Here is a 19076-nt window from a genome sequence, read left to right on the forward strand (position 1 = left end):
GCTCAGAGCCGTCATTAGCACTCAAAGGGTTAAAGACTTTAGATAGAAATAATATTTTCATAGAAGGGCCTTTTTACATGCAGGCTATATTCTCACAACTGCTATTTCTATTGCTGATGTAGCCACTACTTCTACTTATTGGAATTATTTTATTTGTAATGAAAGTATTTGATATTATGAAGATGAATGTCAAAAGCATGTTTTTGCATGAGAACCTTATGGCTTAAATCCTGGTCTGCTGATATGGTGTCAAAATCCAGATTATTATATCTTTCCTTTCAGGGAAAAAATAGTTTGGTTCTGATTTAGATTCTATAATATCTACTGCTACTGGAGGTAAAGGGACTTTTCTTCATCAGGACAGTCTAGAGGGAAATCTAAAGCTTCTAATCGTTTTTGTTTCTTTCTTCAGAATAGGGAACAAAATGTTTACCCCTCTGCTCAAAAGCAAGGCACCTTTGGTTCAGTCTGGAGACCTAGTGCTAAGTCAAAGCAGGGTAAGAAATCTATCCCTACTACCAAAACTGCATGAAGGTGGGGCCCCTGATCCAGAAGTTCTGGTAGGGGTCAGATTAAGCCTCTTTAAGGGGGCTTGGTTTCAGTCTGTTCCAAATCCCTGGGTTCTGAATATAGTTTCTCAGGGATATCAAATATGATTCAGAACAAGTTCTCCCAGAGGAAGGTTTTTTCTGTTTAATGTTCTAAGGAATCCTGTAAAAGATTCATTTGCAGGAACAGGGGATGGGATTGTTTTAAAATCTCTTCATTGCCCTGAGCAAGTTTGTAAGGATTCCATCTTTCAAATTGGAAACTGTTCAGACTATTCTGGCTTTTGTTCAGCAATGTCAGTTTATGTCACCAATAGATTTAAAAGATGCTTACCTTCATATTCCTATTCACAAATAACATTTCCAGTTTCTGAGGTTTGCCTTTCTAAACCGGCATTTTCAGTTTGTTGCTCTACCATTTGGTCTCGCTACAGTTCCAAGAATATTCACAAAGGTTCTAGGTGCACTTTTGTCTGTGATCAGGGTATTGCACTGTTTCCATACCTGGACAAAAGCTTGGCCATGCTACCATCTTTTCCTTTAGCAGAATCTCACACCAACCGGCTCTTGTTGTTTCTTCAGCATCATGGTTGGAGGATCAAATTTCCAAAAAGTTATTTGGTTCCTCAGACAAAGGTAAATGTTTTTGGGTTTTCAAATAGATTCAGTTTTCATGAGTCTTTATCTCTCAGAGCAAAGAAGGTTAAAATTGGTGTCAGCTTGTCTGAACTTTCAGTCTCTCTCATTTTCCCTCAGTTTCTCTTTGTTTGGAAGTCCTAGGTCTTATGATTGCAGCTTCAGATGCAATTTCATTTGCTCATTTTCACATGATGCCTCTCCAGCTTTGTATGCTGCATCAATGGTGCAGAGATTATAATCGGCTGTTTGAAATTATATCTTTGGATCTCAGTACAAGTCTGTCTCTAACTTGATTGCTGAATCATCAGTTTATTATTCAGGGGGCTTATTTTACTCATCCTACCTGGACTGTAATCAATACAAATGCAAGTTTCTCTGGTTGGGAGCTGTTTGGGGATCTTGGACAGCACAGGGAGTTTGGGATTCTCAGGAGACAAGGTTACCAGCCAATGTTCTAGAACTCTGTGCAATTTTCAGGGATCTTCATGCTTGGCCTCTGTTGAAAAGAGTATTATCTTCCTTTCCAGACAGACAATGTCATAGCAGTATCTTATGTCAAACATCAGGGGGGAACTCACAGTTCCTTAGCAATATGTGATTCATATTCCAGGCATGAACAATTGGGAGGCAGATTTCTCCAACATAGGTGTGTCCGGTCCACGGCGTCATCCTTACTTGTGGGATATTCTCTTCCCCAACAGGAAATGGCAAAGAGCCCAGCAAAGCTGGTCACATGATCCCTCCTAGGCTCCGCCTTCCCCAGTCATTCTCTTTGCCGTTGCACAGGCAACATCTCCACGGAGATGGCTAAGAGTTTTTTGGTGTTTAAATGTAGTTTTTATTCTTCAATCAAGAGTTTGTTATTTTAAAATAGTGCTGGTATGTACTATTTACTCTGAAACAGAAAGGAGATGAAGATTTCTGTTTGTAAGAGGAAAATGATTTTAGCAACCGTTACTAAAATCGATGGCTGTTTCCACACAGGACTGTTGAGATGAATTAACTTCAGTTGGGGGAAACAGTGAGCAGACTTTTGCTGCTTGAGGTATGACACATTTCTAACAAGACTTGGTAATGCTGGAAGCTGTCATTTTCCCTATGGGATCCGGTAAGCCATTTTCTTAATTTTTAATATAAGAATAAAGGGCTTCACAAGGGCTTTAAAGACTGGTAGACATTTTTCTGGGCTAAAACGATTACTTTATAAGCATATTTAATGGTTTATAACTTTGGAGAGTTATTTTAATCTTGGAAATTCTGTTAAAAAAACGGCAGGCACTGTATTGGACACCTTTTTCACTGGGGGCCTTTTCTAGTCATAGGCAGAGCCTAATTTTCGCGCCACTAATGCGCAGTTGTTTTTGAGAAGCAAGGCATGCAGATGCATGTGTGAGGACCTCAGATCCACTGAAAAAGCTTATTGAAGGCGTCATTTGGTATCGTATTCCCCTCTGGGCTTGGTTGGGTCTCAGCAAAGCAGATACCAGGGACTGTATAGGGGTTAAATGTAAAAACGGCTCCGGTTCCGTTATTTTAAGAGTTAAAGCTTTCAAATTTGGTGTGCAATACTTTTAAGGCTTTAAGACACTGTGGTGAAATTTTGGTGAATTTTGAACAATTCCTTCATACTTTTTCGCATATTCAGTAATAAAGTGTGTTCAGTTTAAAATTTAAAGAGACAGTAACGGTTTAAAACGTTTTTTGTGCTTTGTTATCAAGTTTATGCCTATTAACATGTCTGAACTAGCAGATAGACGATGTTCTGTATGTTCGGAAGCCAAGGTTCCTCTCCATTTAAATATATGTGATGAATGTGACAAACAAAGTAGGGACAATGATGCCACTGATAATAATGTTGCCCAAACTGATTCCTTAAGTGAGGGGAGTAAGCATGGTACTGCATCATCTCCTTCCATGTCTACACCAGTCTTGCCCACTCAGGAGGTCCCTAGTGCATCTAGTGCGCCAATCCTCCTTACTATGCAACAATTAACGGCTGTAATGGATAATTCTATTAAAAACATTTTAGCCAAAATGCCCACTTATCAGCGAAAGCGTGACTGCTCTGTTTTAGATACTGAAGAGCATGAGGACGCTGATGATAATGGTTCTGACATGCCCTTACACCAGTCTGAAGGGGCCAGGGAGGTTTTGTCTGAGGGAGAAATTTCAGATTCAGGAAAAATTTCTCAACAAGCTGAACCTGACGTTATTACATTCAAATTTAAATTGGAACATCTCCGCGCTCTGCTTAAGGAGGTGTTATCTACTCTGGATGATTGTGACAATTTGGTCATTCCAGAGAAATTATGTAAGATGGACAAGTTCCTAGAGGTCCCGGTGCCCCCCGAAGCTTTTCCTATACCCAAGCGGGTGGCGGACATTGTAAATAAAGAATGGGAAAGGCCCGGCATACCTTTTGTCCCTCCCCCTATATTTAAGAAATTATTTCCTATGGTCGACCCCAGGAAGGACTTATGGCAGACAGTCCCCAAGGTCGAGGGGGCGGTTTCTACTCTAAACAAACGCACCACTATCCCTATAGAAGATGGTTGTGCTTTCAAAGATCCTATGGATAAAAAATTAGAGGGTTTGCTTAAAAAGATGTTTGTTCAGCAAGGTTACCTTCTACAACCAATTTCATGCATTGTTCCTGTCACTACAGCAGCGTGTTTCTGGTTCGAAGAACTAGAAAAGTCGCTCAATAAAGCATCTTCTTATGAGGAGGTTATGGACAGAGTTCAAGCACTTAAATTGGCTAACTCTTTTACCTTAGACGCCACTTTGCAATTAGCTAGATTAGCGGCGAAAAATTCAGGTTTTGCTATTGTGGCGCGCAGAGCGCTTTGGCTAAAGTCTTGGTCAGCGGATGTGTCCTCCAAGAACAAATTGCTTAACATCCCTTTCAAGGGGAAAACGCTGTTTGGCCCTGACTTGAAAGAGATTATTTCAGACATCACTGGGGGAAAGGGCCACGCCCTTCCTCAGGATAGGTCTTTTAAGGCTAAAAATAAAACAAATTTTCGTCCCTTTCGCAGAAACGGACCAGCCTCAAACTCTACATCCTCTAAGCAAGAGGGTAATTCTTCTCAAACCAAGCCAGCCTGGAGACCGATGCAAGGCTGGAACAAAGGTAAGCAGGCCAAGAAGCCTGCTACCGCTACCAAGACAGCATGAGATGCTGGCCCCCGATCCGGGACCGGATCTGGTGGGGGGCAGACTCTCTCTCTTCGCTCAGGCTTGGGCAAGAGATGTTCAGGATCCTTGGGCGCTAGAAATAGTTTCTCAAGGTTATCTCCTGGAATTCAAGGAACTACCCCCAAGGGGAAGGTTCCACAGGTCTCAATTGTCTTCAGACCAAATAAAAAGACAGGCATTCTTACATTGTGTAGAAGACCTGTTAAAAATGGGAGTGATTCATCCTGTTCCATTAGGAGAACAAGGGATGGGGTTTTACTCCAATCTGTTCATAGTTCCCAAAAAAGAGGGAACATTCAGGCCAATTTTGGATCTCAAGATCCTAAACAAATTTCTCAGGGTTCCATCGTTCAAAATGGAAACCATTCGGACAATTCTTCCTACCATCCAGGAAGGTCAATTCATGACCACGGTGGATTTAAAGGATGCGTATCTACATATTCCTATCCACAAGGAACATCATCGGTTCCTAAGATTCGCCTTTCTGGACAGGCATTACCAGTTTGTGGCACTTCCATTCGGATTAGCCACTGCTCCAAGAATTTTCACAAAGGTACTAGGGTCCCTTCTAGCGGTGCTAAGGCCAAGGGGCATTGCAGTAGTACCTTACTTGGACGACATTCTAATTCAAGCGTCGTCTCTGCCACAAGCAAAGGCTCATACGGACATTGTCCTAGCCTTTCTCAGATCTCACGGGTGGAAAGTGAACGTAGAAAAAAGTTTTCTATTCCTGTCAACAAGAGTTCCCTTCTTGGGAACAATAATAGACTCCTTAGAAATGAAGATTTTTCTGACAGAGGCCAGAAAATCAAAACTTCTAAGCTCTTGTCAAGTACTTCATTCTGTTCTTCTTCCTTCCATAGCGCATTGCATGGAAGTAATAGGTTTGATGGTTGCGGCAATGGACATAGTTCCTTTTGCGCGGATTCATCTAAGACCATTACAACTGTGCATGCTCAGACAGTGGAATGGGGATTATACAGACTTGTCCCCGACGATCCAAGTAGATCAGAGGACCAGAGATTCACTCCGTTGGTGGCTGACCCTGGACAACCTGTCTCAAGGGATGAGCTTCCGCAGACCAGAGTGGGTCATTGTCACGACCGACGCCAGTCTGGTGGGCTGGGGCGCGGTCTGGAACTCCCTGAAAGCTCAGGGTCTATGGTCTCGGGAAGAATCTCTTCTCCCGATAAACATTCTGGAACTGAGAGCGATATTCAATGCTCTCAAGGCTTGGCCTCAACTAGCAAAGGCCAAATTCATAAGGTTTCAATCAGACAACATGACGACTGTTGCATATATCAACCATCAGGGGGGAACAAGGAGTTCCCTGGCGATGGAAGAAGTGACCAAAGTAATTCAATGGGCGGAGTTTCACTCCTGCCACTTGTCTGCAATCCACATCCCAGGAGTGGAAAATTGGGAAGCGGATTTTCTGAGTCGTCAGACATTTCATCCGGGGGAGTGGGAACTCCATCCGGAAATCTTTGCCCACATAACTCAATTATGGGGCATTCCAGACATGGATCTGATGGCATCTCGTCAGAACTTCAAGGTTCCTTGCTACGGGTCCAGATCCAGGGATCCCAAGGCGACTCTAGTAGATGCACTAGTAGCACCTTGGACATTCAACCTAGCCTATGTATTCCCACCGTTTCCTCTCATTCCCAGGCTGGTAGCCAGGATCAATCAGGAGAGGGCTTCGGTGATCTTGATAGCTCCTGCGTGGCCACGCAGAACTTGGTATGCAGACCTGGTGAATATGTCATCGGCTCCACCATGGAAGCTGCCTTTGAGACGGGACCTTCTTGTTCAAGGTCCGTTCGAACATCCGAATCTGGCCTCACTCCAACTGACTGCTTGGAGATTGAACGCTTGATTTTATCAAAGCGTGGGTTCTCAGATTCTGTCATTGATACTCTCATTCAGGCTAGAAAGCCTGTAACTAGAAAAATTTACCATAAAGTATGGAAGAAATATTTCTGTTGGTGCGAATCGAAAGGATTCCCATGGAACAGGGTAAAGATTCCTAAAATTCTATCCTTTCTATAAGAGGGTTTGGAGAAAGGATTATCTGCAAGTTCTTTGAAGGGACAGATTTCTGCTATATCTGTTTTACTTCACAAAAAGCTGGCGGCTGTGCCAGATGTTCAAGCTTTTGTTCAGGCTCTGGTTAGAATCAAGCCTGTTTACAAACCTTTGACTCCTCCTTGGAGTCTCAATTTAGTTCTTTCAGTTCGTCAAGGGGTTCCGTTTGAACCCTTACATTCCGTAGATATTAAGTTATTATCTTGGAAAGTTTTGTTTTTGGTTGCAATTTCTTCTGCCAGAAGAGTTTCAGAGTTATCTGCTCTGCAGTGTTCTCCTCCTTATCTGGTGTTCCATGCAGATAAGGTGGTTTTGCGTACTAAACCTGGTTTTCTTCCGAAAGTTGTTTCTAACAAAAATATTAACCAGGAGATAGTTGTGCCTTCTTTGTGTCCGAATCCAGTTTCAAAGAAGGAACGTTTGTTGCACAATTTGGATGTAGTTCGTGCTCTAAAATTCTATTTAGAGGCTACAAAGGATTTCAGACAAACATCTTCCTTGTTTGTTGTTTATTCTGGTAAAAGGAGAGGTCAAAAAGCAACTTCTACCTCTCTCTCTTTTTGGCTTAAAAGCATCATCAGATTGGCTTATGAGACTGCCGGACGGCAGCCTCCTGAAAGAATCACAGCTCACTCCACTAGGGCTGTGGCTTCCACATGGGCCTTCAAGAACGAGGCTTCTGTTGATCAGATATGTAAGGCAGCGACTTGGTCTTCACTGCACACTTTTACCAAATTTTACAAATTTGATACTTTTGCTTCTTCTGAGGCTATTTTTGGGAGAAAGGTTTTGCAAGCCGTGGTGCCTTCCATCTAGGTGACCTGATTTGCTCCCTCCCATCATCCGTGTCCTAAAGCTTTGGTATTGGTTCCCACAAGTAAGGATGACGCCGTGGACCGGACACACCTATGTTGGAGAAAACAGAATTTATGCTTACCTGATAAATTACTTTCTCCAACGGTGTGTCCGGTCCACGGCCCGCCCTGGTTTTTTGATCAGGTCTGATGAATTATTTTCTCTAACTACAGTCACCACGGTATCATATGATTTCTCCTATGCATATTCCTCCTTTACGTCGGTCGAATGACTGGGGAAGGCGGAGCCTAGGAGGGATCATGTGACCAGCTTTGCTGGGCTCTTTGCCATTTCCTGTTGGGGAAGAGAATATCCCACAAGTAAGGATGACGCCGTGGACCGGACACACCGTTGGAGAAAGTAATTTATCAGGTAAGCATAAATTCTGTTTTTCTCAGTCGCCAATCTCTAAATCCAGGGGAGTGGTCTCTTCACCAGGATGTGTTCAATCAGCTTGTAGATCTTTGGGGTTTCACAGAGATAGATCGGTTGGCCTCTCATTTGAACAACAAACTTCCCAGGTACTTTGCGAGGTCCAGGGATTCTCAGTAGCTTGGTTTTTAGTGGGTTACCATCTGGGATCAGCTTCTTACATTTTCTGTCTCAATCTGATCCTGCCTCAGAAGTATCTGTTGGAACTTTGCTGCCTGACATCGGTTCTACCAAAGCTAAGTGCATTTGTTGTAAGATTGTGGAAATTATATCTCCGAATGTCATTTGTAATAGTTGTCATGATAAACTTTTACATGCAGATAATGTGTCCATCAGTAATAGTACATTGCCAGTTGCAGTTCCGTCAACTTCTAATGTACATGATATACCTATGAATTTTAAAGAATTTGTTGCTGATTCTATTCAGAAGGCTTTGTCTGCATTTCCGCCTTCTAATAAACGTAAAAGGTCTTTTAAAATTTCTCATTCAGTTGATGAAATTTAGAATGACCGACTACATAATGATTTATCCTCCTCTGATGAGGATCTATCTGATACAGAAGATCCTTCCTCAGATATTGACACTGACAAATCTATTTATTTATTTAAAATGGAGTGTATTCGTTCTTTATTAAAAAAGTCCAAACTGCAGCAGCACTGTATAAAAAGATTTATTCAAGCCACAAAGTTACAACGTTTCGGACAAATGTCCTTAATCATATATAGGGTAACACTGATACAAACATGCTTTATATACCCATAGCCCCTCTGACCTCATCAGAAAAACACCTGTCTATACCTATCCACTTCATAATCATTCTTAGCTCCCCCTAGTGTGCATTCACCACATCATGTGTTATATTATACAAACAATTAAACTATTTCTTTATGTATATTCACTTAAATGTATAATATATTGTACAATTGTATATACCAAAGATAAACACAGAAAAAAGGTTATCTATTGATCATATATCACAAGACAAAATTTGGCCCTTATTTCTCATACCTTTTTCAAAAGTTAAAGGGATAATCATTCAAAAGACACTCCACTCCATTTCTCTATTCATGCCATTAGGCCACATAGTACCTAGTGTATATATCCAGAAAAGTTATCTCTGTTTAATATTTTTCTCCCTATTGCCCCCCCCCCCCTCCTAGGTTTCTCCACATGGTCAATTATCTGAAACCTTATTTGGCTGAGGCTATGTCCAGCTGTTAAAAAATGATGTGCCACAGGTGCATCCAGTATTCCTGTCATTATACTGCTTTTATGCTGGTTCATTCTTTCACGCACCTTACGGGTGGTCTCTCCTACATAACCCCACCCACATGGGCATTTGATCAGGTACACAGCAAATTCTGTGTTACAGGTGAAATACCCCCTAATCCAAAACTTTTTGCCAGTACGTGGGTGGGTAAATGTAGAACCCTGCATCATATTATTACAGTTGGTACAATTAAGGCAGGGAAAACAACCATTATGCTTTGTATCTATATACCTCTGCACCTTCCTCTTACTAGGACCAATATCCGCCCTTACGAGAGTATCCTTCAAGTTTTTACACCTCTTGTATGCTGGCATAGGAAATTCCCTAACATCAGGGTTACAATTACTCAATACACTCCAATGCTTCCTTATAATTCCTTGTATCTTACTACTCAGAGGGGAGAACTGGCTAACAAACACCATCCTATCAATTTTCTCTTTCACTTTTCCCTTCTGTTCTAACAACTTTTGCCTCAGGGTTTCCAATGCATTGTTTATACCTTCCTGTATCTATTTAGGTGGATATCCTCTCTTTATGAACAAACTCCCAATCTCACTAAGTCTCTCGCATGCCAGACTTTCATCTGATACTATACGTCTTACACGTAAAAACTGACTTTTTGACAAGGACCGAGTGAGAGTGGGAGGATGTGAACTGCTGTAATGTAATAAGTTGTTACAATCTGTTTCCTTTCTATACAGATCCACTGATAGACTAAAATCATCATGGAACAATTGTTTGTGTTGCTGGTGGCTCCAGCATGGCCCCACAGGTTTTGGTATGCGGATCTTGTTCGGATGTCCAGTTGCCAACCTTGGCCACTTCCTTGAAGGTATGGAAATGTAACGCTTAGTGCTAGGTCATAGAGGTTTCTCTGACTCAGTGATTAATACTATGTTACAAGCTCGTAAATCTGTCTCTAGAAAGATTTATTATCGAGTTTGGAAGACTTACATTTCATGGTGTTCTTCTCATAAATTCTCTTGGCATTCTTTTAGAATTCCTAGAATTTCAAGTTCCTTGAAGGGACAAATCTCTGCTCTTTCTGTTTTATTTCACAGAAAGATTGATAAACTTCCTGATATTCACTGTTTTGTACAGGCTTTAGTTCGTATTAAGCCTGTCATTAAATCAATTTCTCCTCCTTGGAGTCTTAATTTGGTTTTGAAGGCGTTACAGGCTCCTCCATTTGAGCCCATGCATTCTTTGGACATGAAACTACTTTCTTGGAAAGTGTTGTTCCTTTTGGCTATCTCTTCTGCTAGAAGAGTTTCTCAGCTATCTGCTCTTTCTTGTGAATCTCCTTTTCTGATTTTTCATCAGGATAAGGCGGTTTTGCGGACTTCAATTTCAATTTTTACCTAAGGTTGTGAATTCTAACAACATTAGTAGAGAAATTGTTGATCCTTCCTTGTGTCCTAATCCTAAAAATTCAGGAAGACTTCTAGTCTATTTGTTATATTTTCTGGTCCTAGGAAAGGTCAGAAGGCTTCTGCTATTTCCTTGGCTTTTTGGTTAAAGCTTTTGATTAATCAAGCTTATTTGGAGTCGGGCAAGACCCCGCCTCAGAGAATTACAGCTCATTCTACTAGATCATTCTCCACTTTGTGGGCTTTTAAGAATGAAGCTTTAGCTGATCAGATTTGCAAAGCGGCAACTTGGTCCTCTTTGCATACATTTACTAAATTCTACCGTTTTGATGTATTTGCTTCTTCAGAAGCAGTTTTTGGTAGAAAAGTTCTTCAGGCAGCTGTTTCAGTTTGATTCTTCTGCTGATGTTTTAAGTTCTTCTTGTCATTAAAAGAATAAACTTATAATTTGGGTTGTGGATTATTTTTTCAGCGGAAAATGGCTGGTTTTTATTTTATCCCTCCCTCTCTAGTGACTCTTGCATGGAGTTCCACATCTTGGGTATTGATATTGCATACGTCAGTAGCTCATGGACTCTTGCCAATTACATGAAAGAAAACATAATTTATGTAAGAATTTACCGGATAAATTCATTTATTTCATATTGGCAAGCGTCCATGAGGCCCACCCTTTTTATGGTGGTTATGATTTCTTGTATAAAGCAGAATTATTTCCAAATTCCTTTGTTGATGCTTTTTACTCCTTTCTTTATCACCCCACTACTTGGCTATTTGTTAAACTGAATTGTGGGTCTGGTGAGGGGTGTATTTATAGGCATTTTGAGGTTTGGGAAACTTTGCCCCTCCTGGTAGGATTGTATATCCCATCTGTCACTAGCTCATGGACTCTTGCCAATATGAAAGAAATTAATTTATCAGGTAAGTTCTTACATAAATTATGTTTTTTTCTGAGAGGAGAACTTTCCTGAAGTATATTAGTCTGATCCCACCTAAAAAGGATTATCCATCCCTGAAATGCCAGGCAATCCTCTTGTGAATGAGAAACATGCCTAGATGATCATTTTGGACTTATGTGTGCCCTGTCTGTTCCAAACAATAATTTTGGGTTTTGTGGGCCTTGTCAGTCCCAGGAAATCATCTCAGCCTTCTGTGGGCCTTGTCTGTGGTTGCCATGTTCCTCATTGAGAGGAGGATTGCCTGGTATTTTGGGGCTAGACCATCATTTTTCAGGTGGGTTCAGACTGATATGAATTAGGAAAGTTCTCCTCTATGAAATACACACACATACATTATATAATAACACAAAGGTTGGATGTGTATTTCACAGCTCCAATGCCTAGAAAGGATCCAAACTCGCCAAAATAAAATTTTAGGCGCAGCTGGTGGAGGTCAGCGGTGTAAGTGGGGATCATCCGTGGGTGTCTAGGGACTCTAATTCACCTGGTTTTGTTGAGCCCTGATCTAAGCTATACATATTTACGTCATAATAAGATTTTGCTCAAGTCCTCTTTGTTTTTTAAAACATTAGTCAAGGTCTCTGAATATTAATTCCAAGATTAGTTTTTTATTACGAAATATTAGCTTGTTTGTTTTTTTACTCTGGTTTTGGAAAGACACAAAGTTTTATGCAGATATGTTTCTTCCCCAATCATTACATCTTAATAGTTTAGGTATAAATTCCAACTTTTAACGTGAGAGTTTATTTCTTATAGAATTAACCTTTTAACGCTGTTATGCCGTTCTATTCCGTCATAATTACACTGGGCTTTAAAGCCGTTATGACAGAATAGAACGTCATAGCCAACGGCTGTCCTGAAGCCTACTGTGCTTCTCAGATTTGATCGCGGTCTGGAGGGCGTTCCTAGGGTTATAGGGACACCCCCAGACCCGATCCAATAATTGAAATCTCGCGATCGTGTGCACAATTGCATGATTTCAATTTGTCTACAAAGAAACAGCTGTTCCGATGTAGATACTTTAACCCCGTCAGGAAAGGGTTAAGGCCTCATCATGTGCCCTACTGTATATTATGAAGGCAATGGTGTGCAGTTGGCTAAGGACTTGTGGTCCTCCTTGCACATGTTCACATATACAGATCTGGAATTGGTATTTTACAAGATTGTATAATCTTCTAATCCTCAGACCTAGGGCCTGATTCTCGAACACTCTCTAGTCTGATGAGATTATCTTAATCTTGTCATTACTGTGAAGTCCCTTAGAGAATTTTAGACAGGAAAAATTTTAGCTTGAGATAATTTTATCTCACTATTCAGGGTTCTGGATGTGAAGAAGACCTCTTATATGCCTTTATATGGGTTGTTTTTCGGCTAACTCATAGATTATGAGTCATATCTTATCTCAAAAATACTGTGATTAAAGGGACAGTCGTCACTAGAATTGTTATTGTTTTAAAATATAGATAATCCCTTTATTACCCATTCCCCAGTTTTGCATATCCAACACTGTTATATTAATACTTTTTACATCTGTGATTAGCTTGTATCTAAGCATCTTCTGACAGTCCCTAATCACATGAGTTTTTATTTATTATCTATTGACTTGCATTTTAGCCAATAAGTGCTGTGTTGTGTTGACTCTTAAATAACGCCACAGGCTTTAGCACAATGTTATCTATATGGCTCACATGAACTAGCAGTCTTCTGTTGTAAAAAGCAAATAAAAAAGCATGTGATAAGAGACTATCTGTAGTGGCTAGGAAACAGGCAGAAGTTTTGAGGTTTAAATGTTATAAAGTATATTAATATAACAATGTTGGTTGTGCAAATCTGGGGAATGGGTAGTAAAGGCATTATCTTTTTGAATAATAACAATTTTAGTGTTGACTGTCCCTTTAAGTCCACTTTTTGCCATGTCTCTACTAATTTGGCAAGCACAAGCAAAAATGTACTTATTTTTCTGATAAAATATGAAACATCATCTATGAGGGTCTGAGAATTTCCACTAGTCATTGCAACCAACGAATGCAAATTGCAGCCGAGATCTGCTCTGACCATCTAGTGGCGGGTGGGTGTGCTTGCTATTGGCTGCACTACCTGCCTGTCAAACTTAATAAAGATACCAAGAGAATGAAGAAAATGTGATAATAGCAGTAAATTAGAAAGTTGCTTAAAGGGACACTGAACCCAAATTTTTTCATTTGTGATTCAGATAGAGCATGAAATTTTAAGCAACTTTCTAATTTACTCCTATTATCAAATGTTCTTTATTCTCTTGGTATCTTTATTTGAAATGCAAGAATGTAAGTTTAAATGCCGGCCCATTTTTAGTGAACAACCTAGGTTGTCCTTGCTGATTGGTGGATAAATTCATCCACCAATCAAAAACTGCTGTCCAGAGTCTGAACCAAGAAAAAATGCTTAGATGGCTTCTTTTTATATAAAGATAGCAAGAGAACGAAGAAACATTGATAGTAGGAGTAAATTCGAAAGTTGCTTAAAATTGCATGCTCTATCTGAATCACGAAAGAAAATTTTGGGGTTCAGTGTCCCTTTAACATTTCATGCTCTATCTGAATCACAAAAGAAAAAATTTGGGTTCAGTGTCCCTTTAACACAGTTATTTTGTCAGCAATACAAAAAATAATATACTAACGAATTAGAGATGTGTCATGTTTGCATTAAAATGTCTCGTTATATTGCTAAAAACATACTATAATGCCTTTACAAGATAGATAAGTATAGAATTAATGAAATACCAGATTTATCATTGACGAGACACTAAAGTCAAAATTAAACTTTCAAGATTCAGATAGATCATGCAGTTTTAAAAAAACTCTTTACATTTACTTCCATTATCATAATGCAGACATCTTTTTTTATATGCACACTTTCTGGGTTACCATCTCCTCTACTGAGCATATGCAACAGTTCACAGTATATGCGTTTCTGATTGGCTTATGGCTGTCACCTGAAACAGTGGGAGGGGGCAATGGAAGTAACTTTGAAATTTGTCAGAAAAGAATCTACTACTCATTTGACGTTCAGAGTAAGTGCTATTGCATTGTCTTTTGATTAAAGGGCCATTATACACTCATTTTTTCTTTGCATAAATGTTTTGTAGAGATGATCTATTTATAAAGCCCATAAAGTTTTTTTTTATTTTTAAAAATGTATAATTTTGCTTATTTTTAAATAACATTGCTCTGATTTTCAGACTCCTAACCAAGCCCCAAAGTTTTATTTGAATACCGTCAGCTACCTTCTCCAGCTTGCTCCTGTTTGTGTAAAGGGTCTTTTCATATGCAAAAGAAGGGGGAGGGGGGAGTGTCTTATTTCCCACTTGCAGTGGGCTTTCCAACTGCCTTTTCAACAGAGCTAAACTGAAAGCTTCTAAGTACGTTTTTAAACCATTTTATACTGGATTTTTATATCAGTATCTGTGCATCTTATTCTTTATAGTAGTGTCTATTACATGCAGTTATATGAAAATGAGTGTATACTGTCCCTTTAAGCATTTATTTATGAAATTCTGTATTTAAAGGGATAGTCTTCTGAAAATTAAACTATCATGGTTCAGATAGAGCTTGTAATTTTAAGCGACTTTCTAATTTACTCCTATTATCAATTTTTGATAAAAAGAGTAAATTAGAAAGTTGTTTAAAATTGCAAGCTCTTTCTGAATCATGAAAGTTTAATTTTGACTAGACTATCCCTTTAAATGGTCCTTTGATATCTTACAGAGATCAAAAATTGTGAGGCACATTTATTCCCCATATTTAGCATTGCACAAGATTTCACTCATGCAGTGCAGCACCCTGTTCTTGAGAAACCAATTGTGCGCAAAAAAGGATTGTCCATCACCCCAGAGTGATTTTTATCCACCAACTCTAAGTTGGCAGAGAGCGTTTAGGAAGCAGTGGTTTAAAGGGACAAGAAACCCATTTTTTTATGTCATAATTCAGAAAGAGAACACAATTTTTAAACAACTTTCCAATTTATTTATATTCTCAAATGTGCTTCATTCTCTTGGTATCCTTTATTGAAGTTGCAGCAATTCACTATTTGGAGCTAGCTGAATACATCAGTAAACCAATGACAAGAGGCATATATGTGCAGCCACCAATCAGCAGCTAGCTCCCATCTCCTGAGCCTACCTATGTATCTTTTTCAACAAAGGATACCAAGAGAATGAAGAAAATTAGGTATTTGTAGTAAATTGAAACATTGTTTAAAATTGCATGCTGTACTACTTCATAGATATCAGTAACCTATAGGAGCATTTGCCCCTTGATAAATCCACCCCATTGTGTTGATGATACCTATTGCAGTGTTAGCAATAGTATAGTCTATTACTTCATCTATTTCAGTGTCAACACTTTGTTGGCCTTAGGTCTAGTTTCACAAATTAAAATATCTCTTCAAGTCGGAAATCTTTCTAATTCCTTCTATCTGTGGCAACAATTTACTAATACAAAAAAATAATGAATTTGTGCTATTTTCTTATCAATGGATGGTTCTTTTTTAAAGAGACAGTCTACACTAAAATTGTTATTGTTTAAAAAGATAGGTAACACCTTTACTACCCATTCCCCAGCATTGCACAGCCAACATTGATATATTAATGTACTTTATAACATTTAAACCTCTAAATATCTGCCTGTTTCTAAGCCACAATAGACAGCCTCTTATCACATGCTTTATTTGCTTTTCACAACAGGAGACTGCTAGTTCATGTGGGCCATATAGATAACATTGTGATCATGCCTGTGGAGTTATTTAAGATTTAGCACAACACAGTACTAAATGCAAGTCAATAGATAATAAATAAAAAGTCATGTGATCAGGGGGCTGTCAGAAGATACTTAGAAACAGGTTAATCACAGAGGTAAAAAGTATATTAATATAACTGTGTTGGTTGTGCAAAACGGGGAATGGGCAATAAAGGGATTATCTGTCTTTTAAAACAATAAATATTATATTGTAAACTGTCCCTTTAATATCTATTTTTTGACATTTGTAATAGCTAAAATATTTCCTAACACCATATTTAGTTTTGTAAACATAATTAAATTATAAGCATCAACAATGCAGGTGTTGCCCTTTCATAAGCTGCTAGTGCCAGTTGTACTTAGTGGGAGATGTGTAACATGTCAGCTGAGTGGCAATGCTGTTGCTAACAGGAGTCCTGATTTAAATAACTCCCATGTGGCCGCTTGATAGAGCTGATCGCTGACTGGTGAAGTTAGATTCCTGTTTCTCCCCCTCACTTGTTCCTCCTCTCTGTTGACGTGAAACTTCATAGTGGGAGGAGAACAGGGAGTGACGTGCCGGGGTTAAGGAAGCCCAGTAATTACGATCTGGATTGTGGAATCCCCAACAAGAGTCAAAGGGGAAATATGTAATGCCCTTGTGAGAGCCAATTGCCCAGCCAGCCTGTGGTGAGAGCTGCTTGCGACTTCATCACATAATCAGCAGCCTGCGTGAGACTCAACTAAATGAACGTGTGTGTGGATAAAGATTAGCCAGAGATGTAAATATAGATTAGGTGATAGTAGTAGAGAAGGATTTGCGTATATATGTATGTATATATATGTGTGTGTGTGTGTGTATATATATATATATATATATATATATATATATATATGTGTGTGTGTGTATATATATATATATATATATATATATATATATTATTATTCTTTATTTATAAAGCGCCAACAGATTCTGCAGCGCTGTCCATAGGTAACAAAGATTAAAAAGGACAGTACAAATCAATCAATTTAATGATGCATCTATTAGATATATTTAATAAATTATTTTTATATATATATATATATATATATATATATATATATATATGTAATATAAATATATATAATCGAATTTGAGAAACCCAATTTGTAAGGATTATTATATAGTGTATTTCTTGTAAAGGTGCAATTCTTGCATACAATATATATATATATATATAGATACACACTGTATATACATACATATTCATGTGATGAAATCAGTTCAGACTTGTGCAATATGCAATGTATACAATTACTGTGAAAATGTGTTTTGTTTATACTTGTTTGTGGAATCAGCTATATATGTCAACATCTTAATTCAATCTCATTGCTATTTTCAAAATATCCATAACCCAAAAATAAGTGGTTTTGTCAACTTTTGGAAACTCTTAGCTTTTTGTTGTATTTTTAGAAGGAAGTCTACAGATAGGTTGATCTAAACTTCGATGCATATATCTGAATAGTTTGTCCTCCACCCCTGACATTAAAATTAGGTCATTCAAAAATGTTCAGTTTCCAAAGTACGTACAAAACGTTGTAAACTAGAATCCACAGTATTCTGAATGTAGAATCCTGCGCTTCCCCATATTCTAAAACAGAACCCTAGTCTCCCCATCTTTCTGGACTAGAAACCCAATAATCTTCTAATGCTGAACTGGATCGTACTGTCCAGCTAAGGTGGAATCAAAAGTTTCCCAACTCTCTACACTAGACAATGTGTAAAGTATCTTGTACTCCCCAATTATTTAAAGCAGAGACCTGTGTCCCCGAACTTCTGACTTATGTTCCTCAATACTCTGCAGTAGAATGCTGTGGTCTCCTTAACAAAAGCATTTAGCGCCACAACATTCTATTAACAACGGTTTCACTTTTCCGCTGTCACGTTCCTCAGCTGATCAGAAACCGAAAGCATCTGATGCCTCCATACAGAAGTTAGATCAGTTCTATTTCCCTCTCATTCTATTGATCCTGACTGGCCGTATACGATGAGTCATATTCCCAGGAAGTACAGAGTAGTATTTTTTTTAATAATCTGAAACCTAATGTGTCGCTCTCATCATCCCTCCCTCCATCTCCGGTCATGATCCACCTCCACTGTGCTTGAGATCTAGTATTAGTGACATTGTTGCCGAAAGGGGGAGGGAGCTGTGTTTGGTGTCACAAGCATGGAGAGGATCTGATGCCATTGTGCCTTAGTAGGTGACCCCCCCTCCCTATCACCTGAGTGTATTTCCCTTTATAATAAGATACCTCCGCTTCTTAGCTTCCTAAGCTGCCAAAGAGTGCTTCAACGCGTTGTTTTGTGCAATGCGTTGCAGCCCTCTGTGTCCATCAAAGGGTTAAAACGCCGATGACTTTTTTTTGTTACATTGTAGCGGAAAGAATGTCGGAAAGGGCCGAGGATGACGTCAGAGGGGAGCAGCAGCGCAGGCAGCGGCGGCGGCAGCAGCAGCAGCAGGGAGAGAGCTCAGCTGCAGCAATGGCGGCTGCTGGGGATCGCAGGTCTCTGCCCAGTCCTGGAGCTATGCTGGGGCAGCCCTGGGCTCACTGGGTCGAAGCTGCCAAACTGCAAGGAATCGACGGTAAGATGACCCCTAACCCCCCCTCCTTTCACACCCCCTTCCCTCGCTGTTCACTGATCACTCACAATTAGCACTCCAATAATAATCCTCTAAACTAGCTGACCTTTAATTAATTGTCCCCCCTCTTTTTGCAGAACTGGATGAAACTTTGAAGGAGTGTGAGAAAAAACGAGAAGCTATGAGACTCTGCAGGGAAGGCAAGTGATATGGTGTTAGTTTTAAATTGGTGGTACAGATCATTTATTATTTTACTTAATTCATTGGGGGGCGGAATCCTGTGCAAGTGACTTCCTGTTAAGTCCATTATTTAAATGAAGCCACCCGGAGGAGAGTGGTTTAAAAAC

The 19076-nt window shown here is 39.4% G+C and overlaps 1 protein-coding gene across 1 annotated transcript in view; it reads left to right on the plus strand.

Annotated features, from left to right (window-relative positions):
- ATXN7 (ataxin 7) overlaps positions 1 to 19076 on the plus strand; it is a 358110-nt gene that overhangs the window by 168701 nt on the left and 170333 nt on the right. The window contains exons 2-3 of the mRNA XM_053689391.1: positions 18526 to 18732; positions 18867 to 18929. Coding sequence (XP_053545366.1) covers positions 18534 to 18732; positions 18867 to 18929 — 262 coding nt within the window. The 5' untranslated portion in view covers positions 18526 to 18533. The remainder of the gene's footprint in view (positions 1 to 18525; positions 18733 to 18866; positions 18930 to 19076) is intronic.

Source organism: Bombina bombina, chromosome 7 (assembly GCF_027579735.1).
Source record: "Bombina bombina isolate aBomBom1 chromosome 7, aBomBom1.pri, whole genome shotgun sequence".
NCBI lineage: Eukaryota > Metazoa > Chordata > Amphibia > Anura > Bombinatoridae > Bombina > Bombina bombina.